General features: G+C 48.4%; 1 protein-coding gene and 1 non-coding gene across 2 annotated transcripts in view; one reads left to right on the forward strand and one right to left on the reverse strand.

Moving 5' to 3' along the window:
• The first annotated feature begins 1,697 nt into the window (after window positions 1-1,697).
• Window positions 1,698-27,538, forward strand: part of LOC119390149 (uncharacterized) — a 150,840-nt gene continuing 124,999 nt past the window's right edge. The window contains 1 exon segment of the mRNA XM_037657713.2: window positions 1,698-3,366. Within this exon segment, the coding sequence (XP_037513641.1) occupies window positions 2,563-3,366 (804 nt within the window). The 5' untranslated portion in view covers window positions 1,698-2,562.
• On the reverse strand, window positions 20,487-20,609 carry LOC119392073 (small nucleolar RNA SNORA5). Its single transcript, XR_005183665.1, has one exon. It is a non-coding gene; the product is annotated as a small nucleolar RNA SNORA5 (small nucleolar RNA).

Below are 27,538 nucleotides of genomic sequence, written 5' to 3' on the forward strand. Positions count from 1 at the left end.
GTTAGTGAAGCTGGGTTAATGTTCTTGCGATGTGTCCACATAACCCTGTATCAAAGCCACGACATCATGCTCATCCAACTGTGCGTTCTCCGCCCACATGCCAAAAATAGCCCACTTCTGGGGCAACCGGTGGTTAATAGGGACTATAGTAGTGAACCCGTCTACTATGTACGCATTCACAGCGCAAAGTCGGCTGCAAATCAGTTCTGTGGAACCCCGCAAGGTGGCGGAAGGGTTAAGAAATGAAAAAAAAAAAATAGAGCGACCGCCTCTGATAGGTGCTGGTCCAGGGTTCGATCCCCGGACCAGGACGAATTTTTCGGCGACTAAAAAGCTTTATTTCCGAGATCTACGTACGGATTTCCTTGTATACCTTCGTGCTGCAAACTTTATTGGTGCCTTAGGGTAATTGTATTCATTATTTTCAAGCGTCATTATTCTGCCACATAGGGCATAGGTCAACGATTAAGTTGAGGTTCATTCTGGGACGATCCTATTTAGTGATTCATTTTTCTTATCTTAGCGCAGTCGACTCAGGGACCGACATCGATGACAAATGCGATGTCATCGCCAAGGACAGACAAAACGCGCTTTCAGCTTCTTCCTGCGTCTTTCTTTTTATGGTGTACTCTTCTAGGTAATTTAATTCATCACGAAGCAACAGCAACATTTTATCTGTGCTTTCTACTTTCGACCACTTCGGACGACGGCAATCGCTCTTCTTCCGAAGTATTACCCTGTCTTGGATACGCCGCATATGTCTCACCGGCTAGGAGCGCACAAGCGTGTGACTTGTAGGCTTTGTAGCGTGACTTCATTTTGGCTGACATCATTCAAGTCCTCTCTTTCCTTCGCTCTGTATCTATTTGGTCGTCCCTGCGAGCAGAAACGTGTGATTTCGCCCCATACTGAGCAAGAAAATAGGAAACCGCCTTCACTGCGTACACGATGCGCCGGTCACATCAAAGCAAATAGCCTCTCTGGTAGCGACAATTCCAGCAGCCAGGTCTTCTTGATGAACCAAAAAAAAAAAAAAAAAAATGAGGCACCTACGCAGTTGTGGTGCTAAGACTGAGGAAACAGCGGACCTGGTGGCCTTCCCCTCCTCCTTTCCTTCCTTCTCACCCTCACTTCCCTTTCTCTCACCTTGCGATACTATACTATGCTTTACCTACTCCCCTACTCCTCTCATTCCTCCTCAGCCTCACTTCCCTTCGCCACCCCTTTTATATACATGCTATGCCACGAGCTGCTTGGCACATGCCCGCTTTCTGTGGCGCATACCCCCACCACCCTTCCCAGTTTTCCGCGGACGATCCCGGTAAAAATCGTGAAGGAAATTTATGAAAACATGAGCCCACGTTGAAGATTGCTTCTGCGGAAACAGCTGGAAGCTAGACGCTGATAAAGCATCGTGAATGCCTTGATGATGATCCGAAGCACTCGACGCATTCTCCCGGTAGTTGCGGCTGCATGCTCTGCAATGACAACCCAACGACTACACCTGGAGTGGATGGAAGTGCACCCGCATGCACGAAGCGTGCTTTCCGGTCCGCACGAGTCGTGCCGGAGTAGGCAGGTCCGGGGACTGCCCTCCTTTCCCATCTCGTTCGGAGTGGCACCCGCCTCGCATCCCGCGCCTCTCGCCCGTCCCGCCGGGAGAAGAGAACCGAAGCATCGGCGGCGGCGCCTGCCAAAGAAACCGGGTAGACCAGCAGACCGCGCTTCGACTGCGCTGCGACGGGACCTGTGCGCTCCGCGCTCCCCTTGTTCCGGATACACACTTCGCCGCGGCTCTCTCTACTCCCGTGCTCGTGTGTGGCGGTGCGTGCCCGCGCTGTTGTGTGAGCGTGTTTTGGGCCGAAAGGCTCAGTGCCTTTGCGGCGGCGCCGCAGGCGGCGTTTGACGACGACGACGGACGCCTTCTTCGGAAACTGGATATCCCGAGTAACCAGATCCTCGAGTGCCGCCCGGGGATCGCACTGCTTGTGAGTGAGTGTGTGTCTGTGCGCGAGTGTCTCTGGGTGCTACTGCTGCTGGCTCTTCGAGTGGATGCGCGCCTCGAAACTTGGCGCTGTGCGAGTGACCCAGCGACCGACTGAGGAAGGTGTGCATGTGGTCGTCAGTGCGGACCCGCGCTTTCGATAATAAGGATGCACGGTGCGAGGCTCGCGCTGGGATGATTTTGTTAGGCTATTGTTCGGCGAGCGTGGTACTACTGGCGAGCCGTCGGCAGTAGCCAGTGTGTCGCCGTCAGCTCGACACCTTTTGTGACTTTGGTGTTCCGGCTCACAGAGCCAGGAATTCTACCGTAAGCCAGTGATGTGAACGCGTCGAGAGAGAAAAGAGAAACCTCGTGGCTCATTGCTTCGCCCCAAGTATCCGACGCTGCCAAACTCGAGACGATCGACTAGCGATTATACCAGCGCCGCCCCCCACCGCTGCTGCCGTAGCGACTCGCCTTCATCGAGCAACAATCCCGTCATGTGAAAAGAGCCCTTCGCGACTTCCCGTCCGGGGCTACGCACAAAAACCGCAACCACGGCGGGCTTTCAGTTCACCATGGAGCTCTTCCCAGTGCTCTGGCTGGCCGTATCGGCCACGGCACCCGTGCTCATAGTGCTATGCCTCTGGGTGGCCTACGTGTTCCACACGTACCGTCGCAAGTGGAGGACCGTCGACCTGTTCCTGCTGTCCGTCTGCTGCCAGGACCTGGTCACGGCGCTCTTCTGCTTCGCCTTCTCGGTGCTTCGACTCATCGGGCCCAAGATGGCCGCCGCCCCGTGCGGGTTCGTGCTGTGGGGACTGGCGGCGAGCCGCACCTTCCAGCTGACGACGCTAGCGTCTGCCGTAGGCGACCGGCTGCTCACAATCCGATGGCCGTACCGGTACCGGTTCAGCGTACGCCGCAACCAGATCCGGTACCACGTCGCCGTGCTCGCCGTCATCGGCGTCCTGATCGGCGTCGCGTCGGCGTTCGCCCGCTCCTCGGAGTCCATGCTTGAGTGCTCGCTACACCCGCAGCTCTGGGACAGCCGGTACACGCTGTTCGTGCTCGTCCTCTACGGGATGCTCATGGCGAGCAGCGTCGGCATGAGTGTGGCCATGGAAGTGCAGCGATGGCAGCTCGGTCGCAAGGCGCGCCTCCAGCAGCTGCGCACCGCGACGCCGGAGTACGGGACGACCAGCACCGGCAGCAGCGTCAGCTCGTCCAGTTCGAAGCCTCTGCACGTGCTCGGAAGACAGACGTCCAGGAGGCCGTACAGCCCGCAGGTTCTGTGCGAGGCCGGTGTGTCAGAGTATCGCTGGACGGTCGTTGCCGTGGTTACGTTGCTCTCCTTCGCCGTCAACCATCTGCCCTTCCTGGTGAGTAATCACGCATTCCACGGTGCACACGCCATCTAATATCTGAGCGGATGTATCGATGGCTGACTGTACCTCGACGTAAACGGTGTACAGTTATAGAGAGCTTTATAACTGGTTACCCAGGCCTTGGGTTCGTTGGGTTCGCGTAAGCGCACCGCTTATGCTTTAGAACTGGGTTTGTCCTCCGAAAAACGGAAACGCGAGTGTATCGCGCTCGGGTTTTCACGAGCTCCGCGCAAAGGAGCGTTGCGGACGGCTTGGCTACGCAAGCAGTGGATAACGCACGAAGATGCGTTGTGTACACAAAGTTCTAGTTAACCAATTCTAAATCTGTCTAATAGCGTTCTCACGGACGGTCTTTTTCTAGAACGGAACGTGGGTTGTCGAAAGTGTTTAACGTGCCACTTGGGTCTGATCGAAATTGAACTACGGTAGCTGGGTGACATTGCTTGTCACTGTGGTTCTTCAGCAGCCGTATCTCCCCAGAAGTATCTGGGCCTTTATAAAAAAAAATAATCTGGCGTTTACCGATACTGAGTGTCCCCAACGCCCAGCGGTACGATTCACCGTCAGTACGATCGCTGCGTGAACGGCGGGCCCTCGAACCTCGTATCCAGCGATGAAACGCTCTTACGCAAGATATGTTTTGTTTAATACATAGCCTGTTCACCCACATGACCCGTCTCGTTCCTGCCGATGTGTGTCCTTGACAGGACGAGGGACAGGTTCACGCATACGAAACGCATTCGTGCGCGTCACGCTTAGCATATGCCGATTGTGTGCTCGATAATCCCCAGCTCGCTGGGACGCACGAACCTGTTGATTCCATCCTTCGAGCCGGCCGGTCGTAGTACATGTGATTACTAGCGAACGCGGTGCGCCGCTTGCACGTATATGCATGCACAGCGCCCGGCGTTCGTGCATGCATGACCGCTCGGACGAGTGCTTGTTGCGAGTGTTTGCGCGGTTCTCGTGACTCGATCACATACGCACCGTCAACAGGATGCGCCGGAAACGGGTCGCCAATTGGCACGCGCCCAGTCTCGCCTTTATTTGCAAATGAGCGACGGACGGATGGACGCATGTTTTAATACGGCGAGGTAAGCGTGATCGACAGTTGCGCAAAAGGGCGTCTCCCGGTCGTGCACCTTCGCGGGGACGTTCATTTAGTGCCGTTGTACACACTATAGAGAAAAAAAAAAGAGGAGTATGTGTTACTCCTTTCGTTGAGTCCCGACATTCCACGTATATGACTCTCTTTAAAAGGACATGTTAACTCTCTTTTGGGTCCCACGACTCTTCGGGGAGAGTATAATGATCTCCAAAGGGAGTTCACCTGGCTCCTTAAAGAGAGTCATACACGTGGCAAGTCAGGACTCAAAGAAAAGTCTTTTTCTTAGAGTGTAAGATTGGCGGTTACGTCGGCACCGGAAGCAAAAGGCGCACACTGTGAATCTCTTGGGAAGCATAGCTGGCAGCATATACCAATCATACGTATATAGGCAACGGTTTCCAGCGCCGTTTTTTCTTTCGCCTGGCATCGAGCCATCGTCAACTACAGCTTTTTAATCCCTCTTGCGCGCGGACAAATACCGCCCGCTCTCTCGGGAAGGGCGTGGAGCGACCACTTCCAATACATTTCCACCGTTTTTCTGGACTGGCTTTTGTCCTCGGCGAGACGCAGAAAGCTGTCATTTTCAGGAGTACGCGCAGTTCCTCGTTTTAACGACGAAGGACGGTAGCCACGACGCGAAAGAGCGTCTGAGTCAGCTGCCCGACTCGCCGTGACGTTATGCATAGGAAACCGCCGCTACACATAGAAATATGAACTTGTAAAGTGAATGTAGGGCCGCGTTCTAACAAGACAAAACGAAACCGTGCCCTTTGAAATTGTACGTAGGGACATGCGATAAACGGAGGCTGCCCATACCAGTGGCAAATGAGCACGCACGAACGAAGAGTTCCCTTTTCTTTTTCTTTTTTTGCCCTGAAAATTCTCACCGCCCACCCACCTTGGTCACGAGAAGCTATTGAGAATACCGTTCTGGGGACCTAATGCTCAGTTTTTCTTGCCGTTGATAAGCCAATGAGGTTTTTTAGCTCGGTGGTGCGCTTCATACATGGGCCCGATTTCGCCCTTCCCGAACTGTAGGATAGCAAACCAGGCGTGTCCTTGGTTGACCTTCCTGCATTTGCCCTTTCGTTTCTTTCTCTCTCTCCCTGTCTTGAGCGGAATTCTTCGTTATCGCTTGTGCACAAGCCTTCGTGCATTAGCGTTGAAGTTTCCCCATCGGCAATTATTTTAAAATGTTTTATGGGGACCCTCGCCAGATCACCGACGTCAGAGCGATATAGTCTCAAGGCAATGAACAAATTTTAACATGAAGCGGACTGGATAAGAGAATTTGAAGAATGCTTGGCGTTCGCATCTGGAAAGCCGCGAGTGATTGAAAGCGATATGCTTCGATTGACCTGTACACGCGTGATGCGATATTATGCGTTCCGTATTCGCTTCTTCGCCCTAAAGTGCGGGCCTGTGTAGTGTGCGCGCTCGTTTCCCACAATCACTTATGCATGAGCCCCGTTAGCAATGTGTGCGTGCGTGTGTGTGTACGAGCCATGGTGCGGTGCTTGGATAGGTGTCGTCACCGTACGGCACCGTATCCCATCATGCGTGCGTACGTACACAACCGGGCCTATAGATACAAGTGGATATTATTCATACTTGAAGCGCCGTGCAAGTTGATCGTCGTGAGCGCGCGATGGCTATACGATGCATAGAGAACGTCGAATAGGTGTTTAGAATTGCAAAGTTTACGGGTCGATTCAGATAAGGGCCTAGTGGCCCAATTCACAAATCATTTTGCTTGTCAATGATCTGCCATTAGCCGGTCAGCTTCGATTATACCAACAGTGTATGGATTAGATGGAGTTTTCTTTTACAAACAATTATATGAGTATTTTTGTGTTGTTTTTATCGGTTTTGCGGACTATTTTCGGGATTTTGACACTTGAATGAGGAAATGATAGATTGAAGCGCTTTTCTTTACCGTTTCTAGTTCAAGTGTCGCCGTGGACAAATTTCGCACTCAAACTAAAGAAGTAACGGGTTATCAAAGCCCGAACAAATGCATCGATTATAGTGCGTGTGAGTGCACGGTATCTCCACGATTGGCTGAATCCTAGCGTATAGGGACTATCTTGCGATTATATAAGGGCCTGTGAAATCATATGCTCAAATACGAAACAACGAGCCGCAAAACAAACAATTGAGGCAGACATGACCGGATCTCGTCTTCCCTCCTGTTTCTCGTACATCCTTATGACCTCACGTTTCCGCTTGTACGTGACAGTGTCCTTGTGACAATGTCCTTGTCAACACACGTTGTGTTTGCTTACATTTACGTACTCAGCGGATGCAATTTTGCGACTTATGTAACATCAAGAACTGCGGCGTAAAAAAACCTTCGTAGGAGATGCGAATCGTTTGGCGTCCCAGTCGCGAATATTCGTGGCCGTTGCTTTTTCTTTCTTTCGTTTCTGAGCCTATATAAGTGCGTGGGACCTTCTTTATTATCTTTTTTTATTTATTTCTGTGCGTGAACGCGGGTTCTCCGGATGGCACGGTTGAACACGTACGCGACCTTAATACATCCGCGGCGCGGTTTTGGCGAGAATGACATAAGGGCAGAGATATTTGCCGCGGAGAGCTTCTCCAGGCCTTAGAGCATTCGTGTCAAGGAAGGAGCGTCAGATGGAGTCTTTTATACCACACGCTGCATCATGACGTATCAAGCGCCAATGACATGCTTTCACGCTGAACGTGTCTTCGAGTGACGCGCAGAGTTTGCTTGCGCGCACGATGCGCGATTCGGCGATAGACTGAACAGTTTTTATTTATGTTTTCTCTTCTCAGTCGGCAAGCGCGTTTTATGTGGCATAACCGTTGCAACAGCTCATTTAGACAGTCCACAGAAACTCTGCAGAGGTGCTTCAATGAATTCGGTGAAGACTTATACTCGTATACACTTCTTAGGAGTACACTTCTTAAAAGTATAGACGGATAACCGAAAGAAGAACTAAGACTTTGTCCGGACTTGTGCCTCTTTATACTCTCTGCAGACTTCGTACCACCATAAATACGTGCCTATGTCTACCGGGAAGCAAGTCGTCTAACGACATATCATTGTCAGCTCATTCCTAGCATTTGACCGGCGCTCTTTGGCAAAAAGTGGCCCTTGCGCCAAGAAAAACTATTAATCATCATCGTCGTCATCATCATCAAGTCGTCGAACAAGCAATGTTCCCTTGCCATCTTGCTGAAGCATACGCCCAAACGACAATCATTGTTCGACGCGTCACTTCAAATCTTTCACCCTCCCCTGAGCTTCTGTCACGTGTATGTATATGTATATAAAACATCTAGAAAGAAATTCGAAAACTGTTCTTGCAATGGCCTATGGAAATAGCTCAGACATTCAACAGAAAGTCCGCTGAGATTGCAGAGAGATTATATAGACTGCCATAAATATCGTTCCGGCAAAGGAGTTGATGCTTCCAACCTACGTTAGAATCACGATTCGCGTACCCTTGAACGAAGTCTTTTGAGTTTGGGTTCTATTTCGCGAACGGAAGGCTTCACGAATTTGGCCCCTCCTCTTTGATAACTTGTCCAAAGCGCATAACACCCACCTGTGTGGATGTCAAGACCCTCACTAAAGAACAGATTTACGCTATCGAATAACACATCTTCGAGTAGAGGTCAGCTCTCGTCAAAGGAACGAAAAAGGAAAAAAAAAATGCTGAAAGGCGGCCAACCAATGTCCTCTCTTTTCCTTTTCTTTCGCTACAGCAGGGCGTTAGACCGATTCTTTAAGTATTGCATATGACGGGCTTGTCGCCAATTTCTGCTCCCAGGAACACCATTAAGAGACAGCCCTGTCCACTTTCCGGGTGTAAGCTTATGAAGAGAGCAATGCCAATCCCCTGGTTGCATCAACGTTCATTAAGCTTCAGATTACGAGCAACACATCGGTCATTAAGCAGCTTGCTCGTCACTGGCGCACGTCACTCATGACGAAATGGAAGAAATATAGGTAAACATAATCGTCGCCAGGTGGCTGTCGGTTTGCTCATGTTTTGGTATTTGCATCATTTCCAGGACTGTATAGATTATAGCATATATAGACACACCGTCTTATTTTTTGGTTTAACGTTCCAGCACATCAGGTGACGTTTCTTTTCTTTTTTTTTTTTGCTTTTTTGTGCATCCTCTGTTGAAACCAGATTGTTTCAGAAATGTCGTGTCTTCCTAATACGCCCAGGTATGTGGCAATATCATACGGCTCGTGTCTGCACTGTTCTCCTGAACGCCAGAGGTCTACCTGTTCGCATGCGCTGAAACTCAAATGGTGTGGTGCATTGTAGTTCTGCCACCCTGCTCGACAATTTGCAGCAACGAGTTATTTGATAACCGCACTTCCTTGCACTGCCTCCTATCCAGGAATTGACGCCACTATACCATGGCCGATTGTATAAAAATCTCGTATGTCGCATTCAGTATACCAGCGTTTCCTGAACTATATGTACGCGGACGCCACGCTTCGCAGTTCGGCACACCAGAACAGCGTATATGCAGAATCTGCACATTCCATTTAAATTACAATTTCACTATGTACCGCAGCTCCACGCAGAACGAGTTCTCATCACCCAGGATTGAAGGGCAAAGATACAGCTAAATCCATGTAATAACAACTTCAGGTGCTTTACGTGCCAAAGCCACGATATGACTATGAGGCACGCCGTTGTGGAAGGCTCCGGAAAGTTCGACCACCTGGGGTTATTTCTATAACGTGCACATAAATCTAAGTACACGGGTCTCAAACATTTCGCCTCCATCGAAATGCAGCCGCCGCGGCCGGGATCGAACCCGCGACTTTCGGGTCAGCAGCCGAGCATCGTAACCACTGCACCACCCAGCTAAATCCGTGCGCAGATGAAGGGAGTAATAGTAGGCGAGCGAGCCGGCCGGAATCAGTACGGTTACAAAGGCCTGCGTGTATGGTGATACGGGCCGCACGCTTGAATTATCGCAGCTGGCGCATCTGGCGCGTCATCCGCGTCGTCGTCTTCTGTGCAGCTTTATATATACGTGTTGTCATCCAGGTTTTGCACGGTGAGCGAAGCACGCGCCGAGACCCTCTGTGCCAACCCTCGATCCCCTACAGCATAGATCCTTATTGCAAATCTCTCTCTCCACATCTACACACTCGCCCACCCCAGCCACAGAGCAGCCTCGCATGCATGGGGCGTTTTCCCCCAGGCTTGTATAATGCCACGCCGCTCTATTCATTCCGCGGTGACGGTCTATTGTACGTGCACGCGATATTTCGAGCGCGCGTGGCGCCAGAAGCACATTTATTTCCTTTCTTTTTTTTTTCTCATGTTCCCCGTTTCGTCCCTTATAGCTCCACGGGCGTGCACCAACAGAGGCGTGTTCTGTGTGTCTAACGGTAGCCCCACGCCGTGCTACCATTTGCGATAACCTTCCGGAGGTTGTACAGGGAACCACCACCAGCAGCTGTCAGACTCCTCGCGCTCTGCTTTTCGAATAGAGCAGCAGCAGCGGCAGCGAGCATTTTACTCCCTCGTCGTTTTGTGAATCTGCAGATGGTTTTTCGTGGCGAGGCGCAAACGAGGGCTGTGAGATGCATATGTGTATGCTGCACACTATATGTCGCCGCACTTTTTATCTGTCGTCGTTTTCTTTTATCTTATTTAACCATTGTGCGGCGAGTCGGCAGAAAAATTCAGTGTGATGCCAGAAAACACCTTTGAAACTAAGAGGGTGGGTTGGAGATGATTGGGACAGGAGTTCGTCCTGCAATGGACATAAGATAGGTCGATGATGATAATAATAAACAAATTAATTCTTCTACCTAAGTTTCTTAATACGTGTTATTGAACGGTGCACGAGAAATTTTTCGTTCCACCTCCATTACAACGCTCCACTAATCGAACCTGCAACCTCGTGGCCTTAGTTCCACGGATTTAATTTTTTAAGGTTACACTGGATCGCGTAACCGTGGTCGGGCGGGCTTATAGCCTATAGTGTGCAGCATACTTCGAGTCCAAGAATCTTGTACCATCACAGTCTTTATACGATCGGCTTCTGCAAAGTGAAACAGCTGCCAAATAACGCGGCACACGGAACATAAAGCTCAGACGGTGTTGTAAAACGGCACAGCTTGCTTTGTACATCTGGACACGGCCGCTGGATCAAAACACGTGTGGCCTAAGGCGGAATTTACGAGTCTTGGTAAATCATAGTAGCGTGGCCATTCATCTATCTATTACGTATCTTAGTAGTGTGGCCATTTATCAGACACTTCTTCATCATTTGTACGTGATCGTCATCACATGGGGTTCTCCGTCATCGTCGCTTAATTGTCGGGACTCATCTTGAGGTTGTTCTGTGCCTTGGATGTGACTGGTTCGCCACGTCTCCAAGCCGTATTAAAGGCGTGTTAACAGCTACGTCACAATATATTGATCGGCCTTCAGTATTCAGTGAGCATGTATCCATCATAAGGACTGGCTGGTTTTTTTTTTTTTTCGAATATATTGCGACAGCTCTCTCTAAATACAGGGGAGGAAAAAGAGGAGGGCTGGGGGAGTATCCCGTGCGGCGCACAGCTCACTTCCAATGGTACCAAATGGAGAAACGCTGCCTTCATATTTTGTCTGTAGCTTTTTTCTTTATCTTTTTCTTTCGAAAACTGGATTTCAGGGCTACGAACGCCGAATTTACACGTGTACGCGGCGTGCACTCATTCGAACTTCGCGCATGACTGACGCCATTCGCTGACACGACCGAGAAATGCAGTGCTCACAGCCGTGCACTTCAAAAGGAGGGCCCGCTTTACGAACGCTAAAAATGGATTTGCGAAGCGCAACTTTCGCAGCTGCGAACACCAGCGAACGGTCGCTGACATTGTAGTCGTGATGAGCACGTCTTGCGTATGCACACTCAGAAGTTCCATTATAACGTATGTGCGGGACCACACGAAGCGTGGGGGGCTCCTGCGCGGGTGCCATGGTTCGTGACTCCATCCTCAACCCGTCATAAATAGCGCAGCTAGATAACATTTTATGGGGCAATGGCTGTACGCCTCTGCCTTCGCTTGCTGTAGCATCTGCAGAGCTATTCGTGTGCCTTGACTTCCGCTCGCCCTTATCAGCACCTGAAGCTGCGTAAATAGATAAAAGACGACTTGTTTTCTTGTCTGTTTTCGTGTAGGGAATTTATGGATGTTTCGAACCACTGCTGATAGATATAAGGTCAAATTTCGCGGCTTTACGTTCAAAGGCAAAACTGGGTCTATGGGAGGCGTAGTGACACGGTATGGAGTTGAGGATCGATTCTTTTGTCCGTACCCGTCTTTGTACTCTTCAAGTATTCTATATACGAGGTGTCTGTATTTGCAGCATAGGGGTGTTTGCCGGCCTTGAAACACAGTCTTGTTATTGTTTACGCTCTGGTAACTGTGTGGGTTTCGACATTGCACTGATCCACACGGATAGATTATTCAGCTTCCACCCAAAAGCCCCTGGATGCAAGTTCACTCCGTTGTATTTCTTCGCAGTGTCTATTCGCGGATGATTTATTCGTTCATCACTTAGTATACTAGGCATCAATGCTAAAATACATGTTGCGGAAAGGGAGATGGGTGTGTCCAGATAAGATCGAACACAAGGTCCCGGTCATCATTCCCGATTTCGATGAAATTTACTGTAGGTCTAGGCATTACACCCAGAACAAAGATTTCGCAGTTAGTTTCGCGAAAAAAAAAATTTTGTTCGCCTGAAAAAAATATACAAATTTTAACCGCAAAAAAACACTTTTCAGCCAATTTCGCAATTTCTGAAATTTGAGTGCACCTAGGGAAAAAACGGTGCACTTCATCGTCACAGTATTTATTCCCCTTAAAGAACAAGTGAAATACAATCTTATGAGTTTATTATTTCCCTTGCGTGTCGAAGCACTTCTGAAAAAAAAAAAATCACGAACTTGGCAAATCGCACAAAATACCTGTATTTCAGGAATTTATTGCTGCAAGCAAGTTAAAGTGAGGATAACAAAAATCGGTACATATTAACTTTGATACTTTTGCTCTTTTTTAAAATAATTTACGTGGTTTTATCGCGTTCCGTTTTACTCGATAATTGGGTTGAAACGTAAGTGATTTACCAAAAACGCCGAACTTTGAAAAAGATTTTCTCAAAAAGGTCATTTTTAATTTTTTTAATTCCTCTGATTGTAGTCAAGGACGTCATCTACCATTCTACAGAAAAAATAACGTTGCATTATTTTGGTTGCAAACAAGTTATAGCGCGTCAAATGTGACCATGCCAGCCCAGCGGCCGCGTCGTTCCTTCTGTGCTGAAACTCGGGTATCAGTTGTTAAAAATACTTGTACGTGACATAATCACAAATCAGCAGCTCCACACCAACAAATTCGCAGCCAGGTGTCATGGTTCAGCAAGCTTTGTCTTGCGATCAGCCGCTTGACAATCCCGCAGCAGCGGCCGCTCGATGCTGCGGGCACTCACATTACATGAGTGCCGCTTCGACTGTGGATGAGCTCCGCTTGCGCGCCAAAATACGCTCAGAGGACAAACGAGAGAAGGAATGCATCACTGTGAAAGTTAAAGGCTGTTAAGTGCCAACGAATGCCATACTATGCAACGAAAACTCTGCCGGCAATTTCCCAGTGAGCGCCTTCAATACAGCACGCATGTATTTTATTTCCCTGCTGTTATGCCCGAAGCCGCAAAATATCGTGATAAACACTCGACTTGCTTTGAATATACTATCTGCGGACGCACAACAATAAAGTATTGTAAAAGCGGTTCTTAAATGAAGCAATGGACTTGGAAACACTTCTTTTCACAGCCGGCTGACACAAGTGTTCTGGCACGAGATGAAAAACAACTTCAGTTTGAGTTGTTCGACCATCGGAAGCACGTATGACAACTTTTTTAAAATGTCAATGGCTGTATTTTGTGTCATATGTTGCTCATAGAATGAACCTAATTATCTTTAGGCCATCAGAAGAGAGAAAGCAACACATGAGCGCACTACTGGAGGCGCTGACTGGGAAATTGCCGGCAGAGTTTTCGTTGCATAGTATGACATTCGTTGGCACTTAACAGCCTTTAACTTTCACAGTGATGCATTCCTTCTCTCGTTTGTCCTCTGAGCGTATTTTGGCGCGCAAGCGGAGCTCATCCACAGTCAAAGCGGCACTCATGTAATGTGAGTGCCCGAAGCATCGAGCGGCCGCTGCTGCGTGTTTGTCAAACGGCTGATCGCAAGACAAAGCTTGCTGAACCATGACACCTGGCTGCGAATTTGTTGGTGTGGAGCTGCTGATTTGCGATTATGTCACGTACAAGTATTTTTAACAAATGATACCCGAGTTTCAGCACAGAAGGAACGACGCGGCCGCTCTGTCATGGTCACATTTGACGCACTATAACTTGTTAGCAACCAAAATAGTGCAACGTTTTTTTTTTTTCTGCAGAATGGTAGATGACGTCCTTGACTTCAATCAGAGGGATTAAAAAAAATTAAAAATGGCCTTTTTGAGAAAATAATTTTCAAAATTTGGCGCTTTTGGTAAGTCACGTTTCAGCCCAATTATCGAGTAAAACGGAGCGAGATAAAACCACGCAAATTATTTAAAAAAAGAGCGAAAGTATGAAAGTTAATATGTGCCGAATTTTGTTATCCTCACTTTAACTTGCTTGCAGCAATAAATTCCTGAAATACAGGTATTTTGTGCGATTTGCAAAGTTCGTGATTTTTTTCTTCACAAGTAATGCGACAAGAAAGAGAAATAATAAACTCATAAGATTGTATTTCACTTGTTCTTTAAGGGGAATAAATATTGTGACGAAGAAGTGCACCGTTTTTTTCCTAGGTGCGCTCAAAATTCAGAAATCGCGAAATCGGCGGAAAAGTGTTTTTTGCGGCCAAAACTTGTATATTTTTTTTTCAGGCGAACAAATTTTTTTTTGTCGCGAAACTAACTGCGAATCCATTGTTCTGGGTGTAATGCCTAGACCTACAGTAAATTTCATCAAAATCGTGAATGGTGACCGGGACCTCGTGTTCGATCTTTTCTGGACACACCCAGATACCCCTTTTAGCGCACTCTTCTTTGTTGGCTTTCTGCCGAGTGAAACACCATTTATTAAGTGTGTTGATCTCATAAGGACACTGGATAGGCGACTATTGCATTTTAAGCCATTAAGGTTGTCAGCATCCAATCAGCTTCCCTACTGTTTTTATACACGTCTTGACGTAACCATGGCGACGCGTCCCCGTACGCTACGCTCGTCAACGTATCGCATGCGCACGAGTGCACGCATACATACGAACGTACAAACACGTTTTACGAACGCACACAACTAGCTCTCGCGCACCTGGCCAACGCGGCTATGGCCTTCCGCTGGCGTACTTGCATATATTGCACGCTCATCATTGTCCACGCTGTCAGAGCTGAAGAGAGAGAGAGGGGGGGGGGGGGGACAAATGGAGGGCGCTGCCACCGCGAACGCTGGCTCTCTCAGGATGGCGTCCGCTTCCGGTTTCGACACACGCGCTGTTTCCCTCCACCTCCACTTCCGGTGTGTGCGTGGGCTATTGTGGACAGGCGCTCAACGGGACTGTCTCTGAAACGTCCGCGTCGTACGCTCCACGCCACTCCCGAGCACCCCCCCCCCCCCCCTCGGCGTTCCCTTTCCTACGCAGTACAACAGGACACACACGCGGCCGCAACAGTTCACGCTATGCATTCAGGTATGCACAAGCTTCAAAGAAACCGAACCGCAACGAAAGGAAAAGTCTTGAAGAGGACAGTGCCTTTTTTTAAAGAAGCGCTCTCGCAGCAAATGCGTATGCATGCACGACGGAAGACGCACGGAAAACACGGACGCCGCCTTTTGTTTTGCACGTCTGGGAGCGTCACTGCTTCTCTGGTTACTACCTCCACGTTAAACTGTTGCAACCCCATTCACAACGCTGCTGTAAGGAGAACTCAGCGTATAGTTTTTCCGGGCTCCACTTTTAAAGCGGGTGCTGGGCTTGCGTGCATGTGAGGAGAGGTCGCGTGTCGTCGCTGGAATAAAGAGGAACCGCACGGACTGCGTGAGGTTACGTAGCTCTCTCGACAGTGTAATGGTAGATGGGTTAAAAGCGTCAACGCCACACGGAAGTACATAGTTACGTTTAAGGAAGTAACTAACTCGATACTAACGAACTGCGCGTCACATATGTACGAACAATGACAAGCTGGTGAACGTCGCCTTCGACTTCCTCGTCAAAGGTTATCGCAACCCAAATTACGATGAAGTGGAGCTGTACCGACATTGCCGTTCCTTGGCACCGATTTCACGGAACATACCGATTTTCTTTGGTCGAGCTCTGTTTATTTTTAAAGTGTGGCCGCACAAAGAGCTCACCTAGAAGTCCGCGAAATTCCCGGATAAAGCGGCAGGTCGTCAAACGAAGTAAATTCGAGATTATGCGAGCCGCAGTCGAAGCGATCTAATCGTTGGAAGAATTCAGCTGGACATTGGCGAATAAATGCGTATGTGCGCGTGAATGGGAAAATGAGATCTATTGTGGAAGCGTAAGTGCGATTTATATATGTTCAGTAAAAGAAACTGGCACAAACTGAACATGGCACCAACAAGGCCAGTTAGAAGTACTGCTAATATACACTAATTCGTATATGTATCCAGGAGTTCCCAGCACGCTCGTCCCCCAACAAACTAAGGCCGAATGAGTAATATTCGCTGGTCGGAGGTAATAGAACTAATAAGGTCGCAAAGTCGCGAAAGCAGTTGCATCCGACTCCGTTGGGGACTGAAAAAGCTCGACGTCAGAACTGTACCAAGTCCGCGTCACAAGTTGTTTTCTTTTTTTTTTGCTTTTTTTTTCAACGCGAGGATGATTTCATCACGTCTTGGAATGCGCTTCGTTGTATGTCACAAACGGGTCCCGTACAGAGACCGCCACTAAACAGTGTTCTGCGCCTTGCCCCAGCGACCGAAGCCCTCATAGACACGGCGGCCCGATTACGCAAAATGGCGCGCAAGGACGCATGCACGTGCAAGGACCGGTACACACCTTCTCCTTCTCACTCTAATAGTTCTCAGATGAGCGCCTATGGAGGCCATCTAACGCGTCGCAGGGTCGCTCTGCCAATTACGACGGGTCCGCGTCATTTGCAAATGTACCGGACGGGCGGCTGGTCGGTGTATCCACGCCGTTCGGTTACGCAGTTCTTTTTTTGCTTTTTTTCTACGGGTAATCGCTTCGGGGCAACTCATTTTCTTCGCAAAAAAAAATCGTTACTGTGAAGCAAAGTGCCCGCAGCACAACCGTTCCACGGTCGCTCAGTGTCCCATTCTGTGTACCCCATTCGCACTCCGGGCCCCTCAAATCAGATGCTGGCTTAGTTATTATAATCATTATACATTCTTTTCGTCTTGTCTCTCTCCCTCGTCATTGAACTCGCCCGTCCGTTTACCCTCGGAGACTGTTGACGACAAGGTAGCTGCGCAGCAGCATCGCTTCTGTTATGCTCCTTGGCGCAGACATGCTGCGTGTTTGCGTAAACAAAGTGGCCTCCGAAACTATGCCGACGTCCTTTGTGACGTCATGCCCTCAAACGATTAGCCCAACGTTACTAGAAGAGTTTGTTCTAGTAACGTTGGATTAGCCAGACTCGGTCCTTACCTTGCAACACCCATAATTTACCCGAAGTCAAGTGCGTATTGGAGATTGTTGCTGTGCAGATCAAAATGCCGTCGCCAACAAGCCTATCGGTCGTGTTGACACCGGCTGTTACGAAAGCGTGCGCGTTAAGAAAGAACAGTATTGCGTTACGTCATGCGCAGCAAGTAGAGCGTTTTATTCTCAGCCGCAGCGGTTACTGCACATCGTATGAGTACAAAGATAAGAAAAAAGCGAGTGTACTAAGATCTTCCGGGCTTAGAAGTAACACTCGATCCGCATCCTCCAATTATAAGGCGTGCCTTATAGCCAAACAGTGTTCAGTATTTATAAGGATTCACTAAATGTTAAAGGAGTAGCCATGTGAACCGCGCACTAAGCGGACAAGGACACGGGTGTACCGTGCACTCCTCATTTGAATGAAAGAGCTAATAAGGATTATAACGAGAACTGCCCGCAGCTCGTATATGACACGAATGACTGCAGCGAGCACATTTAATGTCTGGATATAGGTAAATACATACTATCGGCTATTTCGTTTTTTCCTGATTGACAGGTTGCGTGGCCCTATGGAGAAGTTATCGTGAGTTGTTCCGTAAAACAATATATTAGAACCACTTTGCACGTCATTCCCGTACCCACTTTGCACCACGAAGCCCAAGCGTGTCATTTACCTCCACAACCGCGTGTCTTGACTCCCTCCTCCGTATTCTACTTAAGAGAGAATGACCGTGCTTGAAAACGAGCGAAAAAACGGGAGCTCACGTCAGCCGCGGGAGCCATTATCCGGAGGCCGTGCATTTTGACCATTCAGCTTCTCGACTGTTGCGTTTTTTCTGTCGCATACGCGCGGCTGTATACTCTCCCACGGCGTGAGACGATTAAACGCGTCGGCGCTGTACAGAGGCATGTATATACGGCGTGCGCATGCGCCTCGGGGGCCCCTTGTCGAGAAGGAGCCCCGTTCACTCGGGTTCCTTCCCAGCACGCCTTTGCTGGCCAACGTGGTCGTCCTTCTTCGCCGTGACCCTAATGAGCAGTGCACGCTCGAGTAAGTGCTCTCGGAAGGAAGTCGCCGTCCCGCATGCCTGCTACTACTTGCTGGGCCCGACTTACCAGTCGCAAGCGATGAGTGAAATAGTCTCGGCGAGGAGAGGCTCGTTTGGTTTTCGGAGGACACCCCTCTCCGATGCTCAAGTCCGGCAGGTCCCTCGTTGTTCCAAGCCATTGAATCCTATGCAGGAGTCGTCACGGCGCTCCAGAAAGGTGTAAGAGGCAGGTGCGTGCTTCAGTCGTGACGGCTGTCGCAGCAGAGGTATTTGGATTCGAAGTTCGAGGAGTAAAATAGGTGACAAGACGAAGCTGTGTGTGTGTGTGTGTGTGTTTGTATACGTGTCTGCGTTTGTGTGTGTACATATGTATGTATGTATGTATGTATGTATGTATGTATGTATGTATGTATGTATGTATGTATGTATGTATGTATGTATGTATGTATGTATGTATGTATGTATGTGTGTATGTATGTATGTATGTATGTATGTATGTATGTATGTATGTATGTATGTATGTATGTGCGTGTGGGTGTGTCGACACAAACACATGCGTTTACGCGTCTTCAGAGGCGAGTGCAATGTTCGAAGCATTTCAAGTATATAATCCCTGGCTTCTGGTCGTAGCCGAGATCTCAATTTCTCAAAAATAAAAAATGAGATCACAGGACTACGGCACGACTTCGTCGAGCACTCGGGCGTTAATGGCATTCGTGCATGCGTATATGTGGGACAGACTTTTATCGTGTGCGGCATCTTTCCGAGACAACTGGGATCTATGCCTCGTTAGCTTGCTCCTACCTTTCTCGTGTCACTTCTCTTCTCCCTCTTCGAGTTTCTCTAATGTGAAGCCGCCGCGGTGGTCTAGTGGTTATGGCGCTCGGTTGCTGACCCGAAGGTCGCGGCGGCTGGACTTTCGATGGAGCCGAAAATGTTTGAAGCCCGTGTATTTAGATTTAGGTTTACGTTAAAGAACCCCAGGTAGTCGAAATTTCCGGATCCCTCCGCTACGGCGTCTCTCATAAGCATATCGTGGTTTTGGGACGTTAAAACCCCAGAAAAAAATTTTCTCAAATGTGTTACGGCTTGCATGTGTACATTGTCTATACGCACACAGCTATTGCCTTTATCAGTTAAAGTTTTCCTAGTGCTTAACGTTTCTATCAATGCACGTAAACGGGGCGGTTACCAGTTGCATATCTCTTTTGTCTGCGCCAGAATATCTGTCATCTTATTTTATTTAGTTGTTATCGAATGTGTAAATTACGAACACGTGTAGTTACAGGGAGTGCCTAACCGAATCTTGAACTTCCATGGCGAGACCGCGCACTATATAAGCTTGTAGTGCAGTTCGTACCGTTTGGATCTGGTTACATTTGGAATAGAATTGCACACTGCTCAACTTAATAAGTTTCTACACTTCGCTTATTCAATAAAAACAATCAGGCAAGAAAGCAAACAAAACGAAAGAGCTTCGTGTCTGCTCCAATCCGTAAGATTGCGAGTGAGGCACGCAATTTGTTTCCTTTTTTTCATATTTTCTGATTTGTGTATGATCCACTCCAGTGACAGGTAATTTAGGCTTCCTGCACTCGTTCCTGATCCTGTATCGAAAACAGGCTCTCCGCAAACGACGCGCGAAAAGACGCCGGTCGTCCTTGCCTGGGACGTGTTTTGAGTCTAAGCCAATCAGAGGGGAAGAAAAAGGGGTGAAAAGAAATCAAAAACTACCTTGAAGATTTCCTTGTATACTTGTCAAGTAGTCTCGACGCCAGAAGTATGCAGCGTTTGCTACTTGATGACACGTGTCATAAGCACGGCGAACGAACTACGCAAGTAGATATATGAAGAGGGAGCGCGGTCACTTAGGGGGGGGGGGTATGCTTCACTCACGTTCATCGGTTCTGCTAGAAGGCAAGCGGAAAAGGAAACCGACAAAGAAGACGCAAAGACATCAGAGGACCTTCTTTCTTTTCCTTTTTGTTTTGCTAGCATGTACATAAATATGTGCGTCCGCCGGCGCATGTCCCCTGATTGGCCGATAAGTGTGATGGCAGCATTCCAGAGGCCTGTCTGTTGCAAAAAGAACGATCAGGTATCAGACAAACGTCACGGTGACGTGTCCCGTCAGTGTGGCGCGGTTTCCGTTGGTGTGAAAATAGATGTGGACGTACAGGAAATACGGGTATAGTTAACGGTAAAACATATATAGTTGGGCACCCTAGCTGGGGTGCTATTCTGGACAATGTCTAACTCCGCCATATTGTCAAATTTCATAATGGCGGCAATCTAAGCCAATCAGAGAGGCCGTAGCAGCCATCTGGGCCAATCAGCGTTGATCAATGGCGGAATTTGACAACATGGCCGAATTTGACAATGCTGCAATGTCACCTCTGAACTGGGGAGAAGGAGCAAAGGGGTACGAAAGATACAAAAAAAAACGTGAGAGTAATAACAGAAGAATATATATGAGACTACGCGTGAACGTTATCTCACTCACCTATCGAATCATAACAAGTCACTTGACACAGTTCGTACACATCAGATTTAACAAACAAACAAAAAAAGGACCCATTTCCCTTACTTATTCGACAGTCGGTGGGCTCTGCGTCGCAGACACGTTATCGAAGTGTTTCTCGTCGCACAGCCAATCACAGTGACACGATCGTAAATTCGTATTCTGCTTTTGTTTCATTCCACGTACGCAAGGAACGATGAGGTTTAGATGATAAGAAGGTGCACGAGGTGGCAGGGAAGTGCACAAGCTAACTCACGATAAACTTTACCAACGTTTAGTTTGTCTATTCCCTATCGCCTCTATAGAACTACCACCGCTGGACTCGATGTGACGGCCGATTCAGAGGAAGGAGGGAGGGGACGGCTGATCGGCGCCAAGGATCAAGAGAAGCGAAACATAAACAGAACTAGTTTGAGAAATATAAATTCAAGAGCAGAGCAAAAAAGCGCGCCAAACCGAAGGCCAGCGCCGGCAAGGTTTTGAAGGTGTCGCGAGATACGCGCAGGACACAGTCGAGCGGACCTGTTTCTTCGAGGAAGTCCCGTTCAAAAGAGAGAAAGCGGGCCGCGGTGGCGACCGAGCGGAGCCGCGCCAGCTTACAACAGGCCCCGCTCAATTGCGACGACTGCGAGCACGTTTATTCCCGCTCGGGTCGCGTCTCTGACGGCTTGATAGCGTCCGGCTATATATATATATATATATATATATATATATATATATATATATATATATATATATATATATATATATTGGCGGTGGTGTTGACGAATGAGACGACGATGTAAAGGAGCGATACAGGTAGAATTAATTGGTTGCTCTGTGGTAACGGCAGGTGGCTGTATTTGTGGCCACCCTGTATCCACCTTGATTCGAATGGTCCTGCGCTATTTGTGATCACCGTGACCATCACGATTTCTAAGCTGCAAATTGATGGCCTCACCTAAAGTGTGTGAACCTTTATCGGGAATCGTTTTTTATGTTCAATGCAGGGCTAATCTTTCTCTCTCTCAACGATGATCTCAAATTAACTGTCTTTCGAGCCACGTATCTGACACTATCCCATGCCTGCAAAAATTTCCCAATCTCGGCATATGCCCTTTCATTCGCTGCCGTCCCCGACTGCGCTTACGTTCATTTGGCACCGGTTTTGTAACTTTAATAGACCACCAGTCCAGGGGTGTATGGTATGGTATGATGAACTTTATTCGGGTCCTGCAGATCAACCCTTAAGTTGACGCAGGCGGCTAATCAGAATTTTCCTGGGAAGAGGGTATTCAACCACCATTTATGTAAGTTCGTACGTGTGTGTGTGTGTGTGTGTGTGTGTGTGTGTGTGTGTGTGTGTGTGTGTGTGTGTGTGTGTGTGTGTGTGTGTGTGTGCGTGAGTGCGTGCGTGCGTGCGTGCGTGACGTGCGTGTATAAATACAGGTGCGAAACTCAAAATTTTCGGGGAGGGGTCTGAACCCCGCCATCCTCTTGTCCTCCCGGCTACGCCAATACAATGGTTGTCTATGCAATGGTTGTCTCTATATATAGTCTATATATACTACACGTATTACATCGCCTGCCTCAGCTCCACTGCTTTCTCGTAATCACAACTATCAAATATTGACTATACTCTCGTTTGCTATACGTATAATCATCCACATCGCTGTTCTCCTGTCTCTTAACCTTACGCCTATACTTGTTCGGTTCTTTGTACGCTGCGTTATACATTGTGGGAATTCAGGCGTCCGCGCCAGTGGCTCGACGCCATCTTCCCTTGGAGAATTCTCGTGTCCCTCTCCTCTCGACCGGATGGGTGGCAGCTAGTCATAAATCGCCGTCACTTTGCTGCCACCCCGCCCTCGAAGGTTAAACACGGTGGCCGATTGGCCCAATTTTGGCGGGATTTGGACCTTGCTCGCGCTCGCCTAGATGCGGCGGGCGCGCGACCATGTTCGGGAGAGACCACTTGGGGACCTCGAAGGGTGCGTACGCGTTTTGGCCGCTCCGGCCGGCGGCGATCCTTTGTTCTTTGTTCTTCGCCGCCGGCCGGCGGTTACGTCGTTTTGTCGGGGCTCCGGCCTCAGCGGGCGCGCGCTACCCTCCGCGGTCTCGAAGTCCCGATGCAGCGCCTCGCGATCGTGCACTGTATGTTTCCTTTAAGTGTTTCTGTCTATTCCGTTTCTTTGCTCGGGGGGTGCGCGATCGCGGGAGCGCTGGCCGAAGGGTAGGTCGGCTCTCCAAACCTGGTTCTTTCTTTGTTTGTTTTATAGGTGTGCCATTCGCGGCCAACTTGTATTAGCTAATTGGTGTCATGTGTAATTATGTCATTCGTGATTGATTCTGGCGTAAAACAATTGATCTCTTTGTAGTCCCAGTAATAAACCACTAATTTGGAGAGTGTCGCCTAGGGTCTCCCTCGCTGCGTGCGACGGCTCGCCGTCCCTTCGCGGTGACGGGCCGAGCTCTCGCGCGCAGCAGTTCGAACGGTACACGGGCGCGGGACGAACGAGGACGCGGCAGCCTGCATGAAGCTCCCAGTGCTCGAACCCGCGGTGGTGTTCGGTAAAGGCAACGAGTAACGCAAGTAAAACCAAACCGATGGATGACGACAACACCACAACATTTAGCTTTTTCTCCAGCTTCTCTATTCAGTTACATGTTACTATCCCCTACGTTAACATAGCTGTATACAATGCAGTCAATGTACAATTTTTAAAGGCATGTGTGTAGGTGCCGGCCATCGCTCGGTGATTCCCGCAGTTCGCGCTAATTCATGCAGCTTTAGTCTCCCATTGAGTGCACATACAACCCCTATAATGACATTTTACTCAAGCGTAGATTCCTTGCGGGTTTTGCAACATGAACTCCATGAAAGCCATCCCCTTTGTTTCTAGCCCTATCGTCACTGTCCTAGAAAGAGAGGCAAGATAATGCAGGAAATTAGTCAGCTAGGACTTATCAACTGTTGCATCGCTCTAATCTGCGAACACCGGAAGAATACACACAGATATCGTAGCTGGACGCAGTGGTGTCCCAGTTTACACGAGATAGACAACGCTCAAACGCGGCACCTTGAACAACAGACGCAGCGCTGTGGGCAGCCACGATGGGCTAGGCTGATGTCACTGCATACCATACAGCTTCCTAGAAAACATTACTATAGACAACTCTGGTCTTAGAGTATCTATCTGCAAGTAGCAAATAATGATCATCTGCCGCAGGGCATAAATACGAGCTGCGTACACACGTGTGTCTAAAATTCGCACTGTTTTCAAACAGCCTTGCGACTTTTGCAGATTGGTCAATTTCGAGTAAAGCGTCGTGTTTATAAACGCAACGATTTGCAAACGTTAGTCGTGAGAGCAAATATAATCGCCTAACTGTTCTTGGAAACACCACAACTCGTTTCTTTCTTTTTTTTTCTTTCAAAATTTCAAAAAATAAACAATAAAACGTGTCAAGTAACGTCACAACAACGTTTGATCGAAGCTACAATTACCATGATTAGCCGAGTTGGTTGGTTGGTTGGTTGTTCCTAGAGGAATGGCACGACCCACCACGGGGGATCGGCCACGACTCGTGCGTCAGTAAGATTTGTGAATGGGACTCTTCGTATACTAATCATCGTTCGCATTGTTTGCTAGGTGAACGGTCGCACGCACCAATGCAAATATCTCTCTAGTAATCTGTCTAGGAAACTATATACCCTATATCGGCGGAACGTTCTTCACAGATCTGCTTCTGTGCCACTTCCTACGCGCGTGCGTTGAAATTCCCATGAGGCGCAGGAACTTCCATGGACTGCATACCGCTGCATGCGGTATAATATACGTTATATAGGCGGGTGCCTTTCCCACGCCGTGCCGTTAGATCCGCGGCATTAAGCATCGTGCCACGCACGCCTGGCCACATGGCGGATACCTCATAACCTCCGTGGTTGTCCTCCTTCCCTGCGAACCAGTGGCGCGGCCTTTAGTTTCGGTATGGCTTCCAGACAACGTATCGCGTCACGTTGCATTAGAGTGCGCGCTCTGAATCTCACGCAGCAGGCTCCTTCGCTTTGTTCCACTGCATTGCGTTTGCGTTTTCCTATTCGACGAATAAAGTTCAGGGAAGAAGCTGGGGATGAGCACGATTGCCACTGTGCGGAAACACTGTTAGTTCCGGTAACATTCTGTATAGTGTAGCTGGAAGGAAGATTCGTTTCCATGAACGACAGTATCGGAGCACTGCGTAAGAATCGTGTGTAATAAATCAGTGCTTGAGCTGTTTGCTATACGTAGTGACTAGGCATTAACCGGGGCACGTGTTCACAAAATGTTTTTTTACGCTGCAGAATTTATTGTGGGAGAGGATTAGTCAAGCTAATCCCGAAGCTTGATGTATCGTTAGCTAAGCCAGTAGGGCGTGGGAAAAGCAGCACTTAAGAACGAACAACTTCGTGAATTTGCCCCATACCCCCCTTTCCCTCTGGCAAAAGAAAAAAGTAAGAAACAGAGAAAGAATTAGAGTGAAATTCTGCTACAGCTCAGCATAAACTCTGTTGTGGCAGCAAAAATTTGATAAAAACCGCAATGCCTTTTTTTTTTAAATAGAGCCTTTGAAAGGACTACACCCCATATGCACAAAAACTTCGTACGTTATAGAATTGTTTGCAAGAGAAAACTGCAGCCAATGTCACAGCGATCTTATACTACTGACAAGCGTTGTGAATTGGTCCTCAGGCGTGAAACCAAACTGAATTGGTGAAACACAATTGCAGCCTCCCTCCATTTCCAGTAGTATCCCGACGTCCTCATCAGGTACTTCCCAATTCCTGCCTTCTCCACACCTACACATCGTACCGCAGTTCCCCCACCAATTCGGACGCCCCCCCCCCCCCCCCCACCTATCCTCTATTTCAAGAACAAAATCCTGCATCAACCCCTTATGTGAAAGTAAAGGAAACTTGTGATAAAGCCCCTAGGACACGTACTTGCAGCGTATCGAAGCAGACAATTAAGTGATACAATTCCTAAAGACTGCACGACTATTACGCAACAAGCGACCCATAAAGAAAGACAGTGCATATGCAACAACCGAGAGAAACGTCGCCTTGCTGCGGCTAATGGACGGAGGTCGGGATAGGCGAGGCTAGCGGATCCAAAAACGAGTTCAGGAGCGCCAGATGGCCGGGGCTCTCATGCAACCGACCATTAGTAGACAGGATGCACTTAAAGAGCTTTCGGTAAATATCAGCAGCAGTTGCTTGGCTCCCACCGGGACCCTCTTGCATGGGAAGCGCTAAACGGAGAAAAAAAAAAAAATCGGCTGTGTAATTTGCTAGCGGCGCCTCGTGTTGCTTACTCATCTTTACGAACGCTGACAACAAATACAAAAAAGAAAAAAAACAAGAAAGACTGCACTCTAGGTTTCGGTCAGCGCTTTAGCAATATTTGGAGCCACGATTACACAGTCACTCGTTGTCAAGGCTCTAAGCAAGGTTCACTCGTCGACAGTGAATCGATAAATTCCTTGTGAAAGGTATACATTTAAAAGCATTTCATTTCGAATTTCTCCTGTGTTCATGTGCCCTGTGAATTCTTCTATTTTTCTTTGTAGTCTAATACAGTCCCCCTTCCCCCTCATTTTTTTTTTCTTTCTGTGTAATCCACGGAAGCGCTCTCGCAGTGGCTTTTCATTTTGTTGCGGTCTTTCGATATTGTTTGGTGCTACTATATCGTTTCCATATTTATTTGGTTATTCTTCTTGCGTATAGTTAAAAGAGATTTGCCCTGCATAAACTCGTGCGCAAGCTTTTCGTCGTTTACATTCAGCGAAGCGATGGAAAATACCAACGGTATTCATAACATAATTGTACAACATTTTCCTTTCTGTACAACACTTTCGGCGCTCACTGTTAATTCTCGACTCTGATCGACATTGACAAGACAAACTATCGCAAAACGTTTTACTTGATAGTCTTCTCAATAGTCGCAATCGATCGAAGCTAGCGGCGTTTTTTACGCTGTTTTCGGATGTCGCGCAGGCTTGCATGGTAATGAGCAGAAACACGGTGAAGGAAACTTGCGGTACACTACAAAAAAAAAAAAAAAAATGGAAACAGCGCCGGCGTCTAAGTGTGCTGCATCTTCGCGCGTCACCGTTCTATAACCCGTCTGCGAACAATGGCACATCGTCATGACATAACGGCTCGTGTTCCAGTAACTGCGGGCCCTGTACGTACGTGCTGCAATCCCCATAAAATATGACTTCGTATAATACGACCGTGGGACCAATATAGTTCTGTCTGTCGCTCTCTCAGTCTGTCTGACTCTCCCTCTCTCTTTCTCATTCTCAGTTAATGGCGCGATGTTCTAAGCGCTTCGGTTTTCTTTGTTTTCTTTGTTTCTTTGTATTCGTTTTCTTTGTTTTTTTTCTTCGAAGCAGTTCATTGTTATCGCCGATTCCCATCGACGCGATAAGTGAAGTGTACAGCTACGACAATAATAACTGCCGCGGCCACCGCGGAGGCTACATCAACGACAACAACAACAACAAGAACAACTCCGGTCGGCAACGACCACGCGTACCGCACCATCCCAACAAGAAGATGCCACAGAATGGTCGTACGGAGAAGAATAGCCGTGACAGAGAGAAGCGGGTCATTTGATACGCCGTTGTTGAAGGCTTTGGAGGAGAAGCAGTGGGGGTGAGGAGAAGTGAGGGTGGTATGTGAAGAGATGGTACGGTAGGGGATGGGGATCAAGGAATTAGGCGGCGTTCCTCAGCGGCCTGTGACCGTGATGACAGACTGGTCGTACGGTC

Source organism: Rhipicephalus sanguineus, chromosome 4 (genome assembly GCF_013339695.2).
Source record: "Rhipicephalus sanguineus isolate Rsan-2018 chromosome 4, BIME_Rsan_1.4, whole genome shotgun sequence".
Lineage (NCBI taxonomy): Eukaryota > Metazoa > Arthropoda > Arachnida > Ixodida > Ixodidae > Rhipicephalus > Rhipicephalus sanguineus.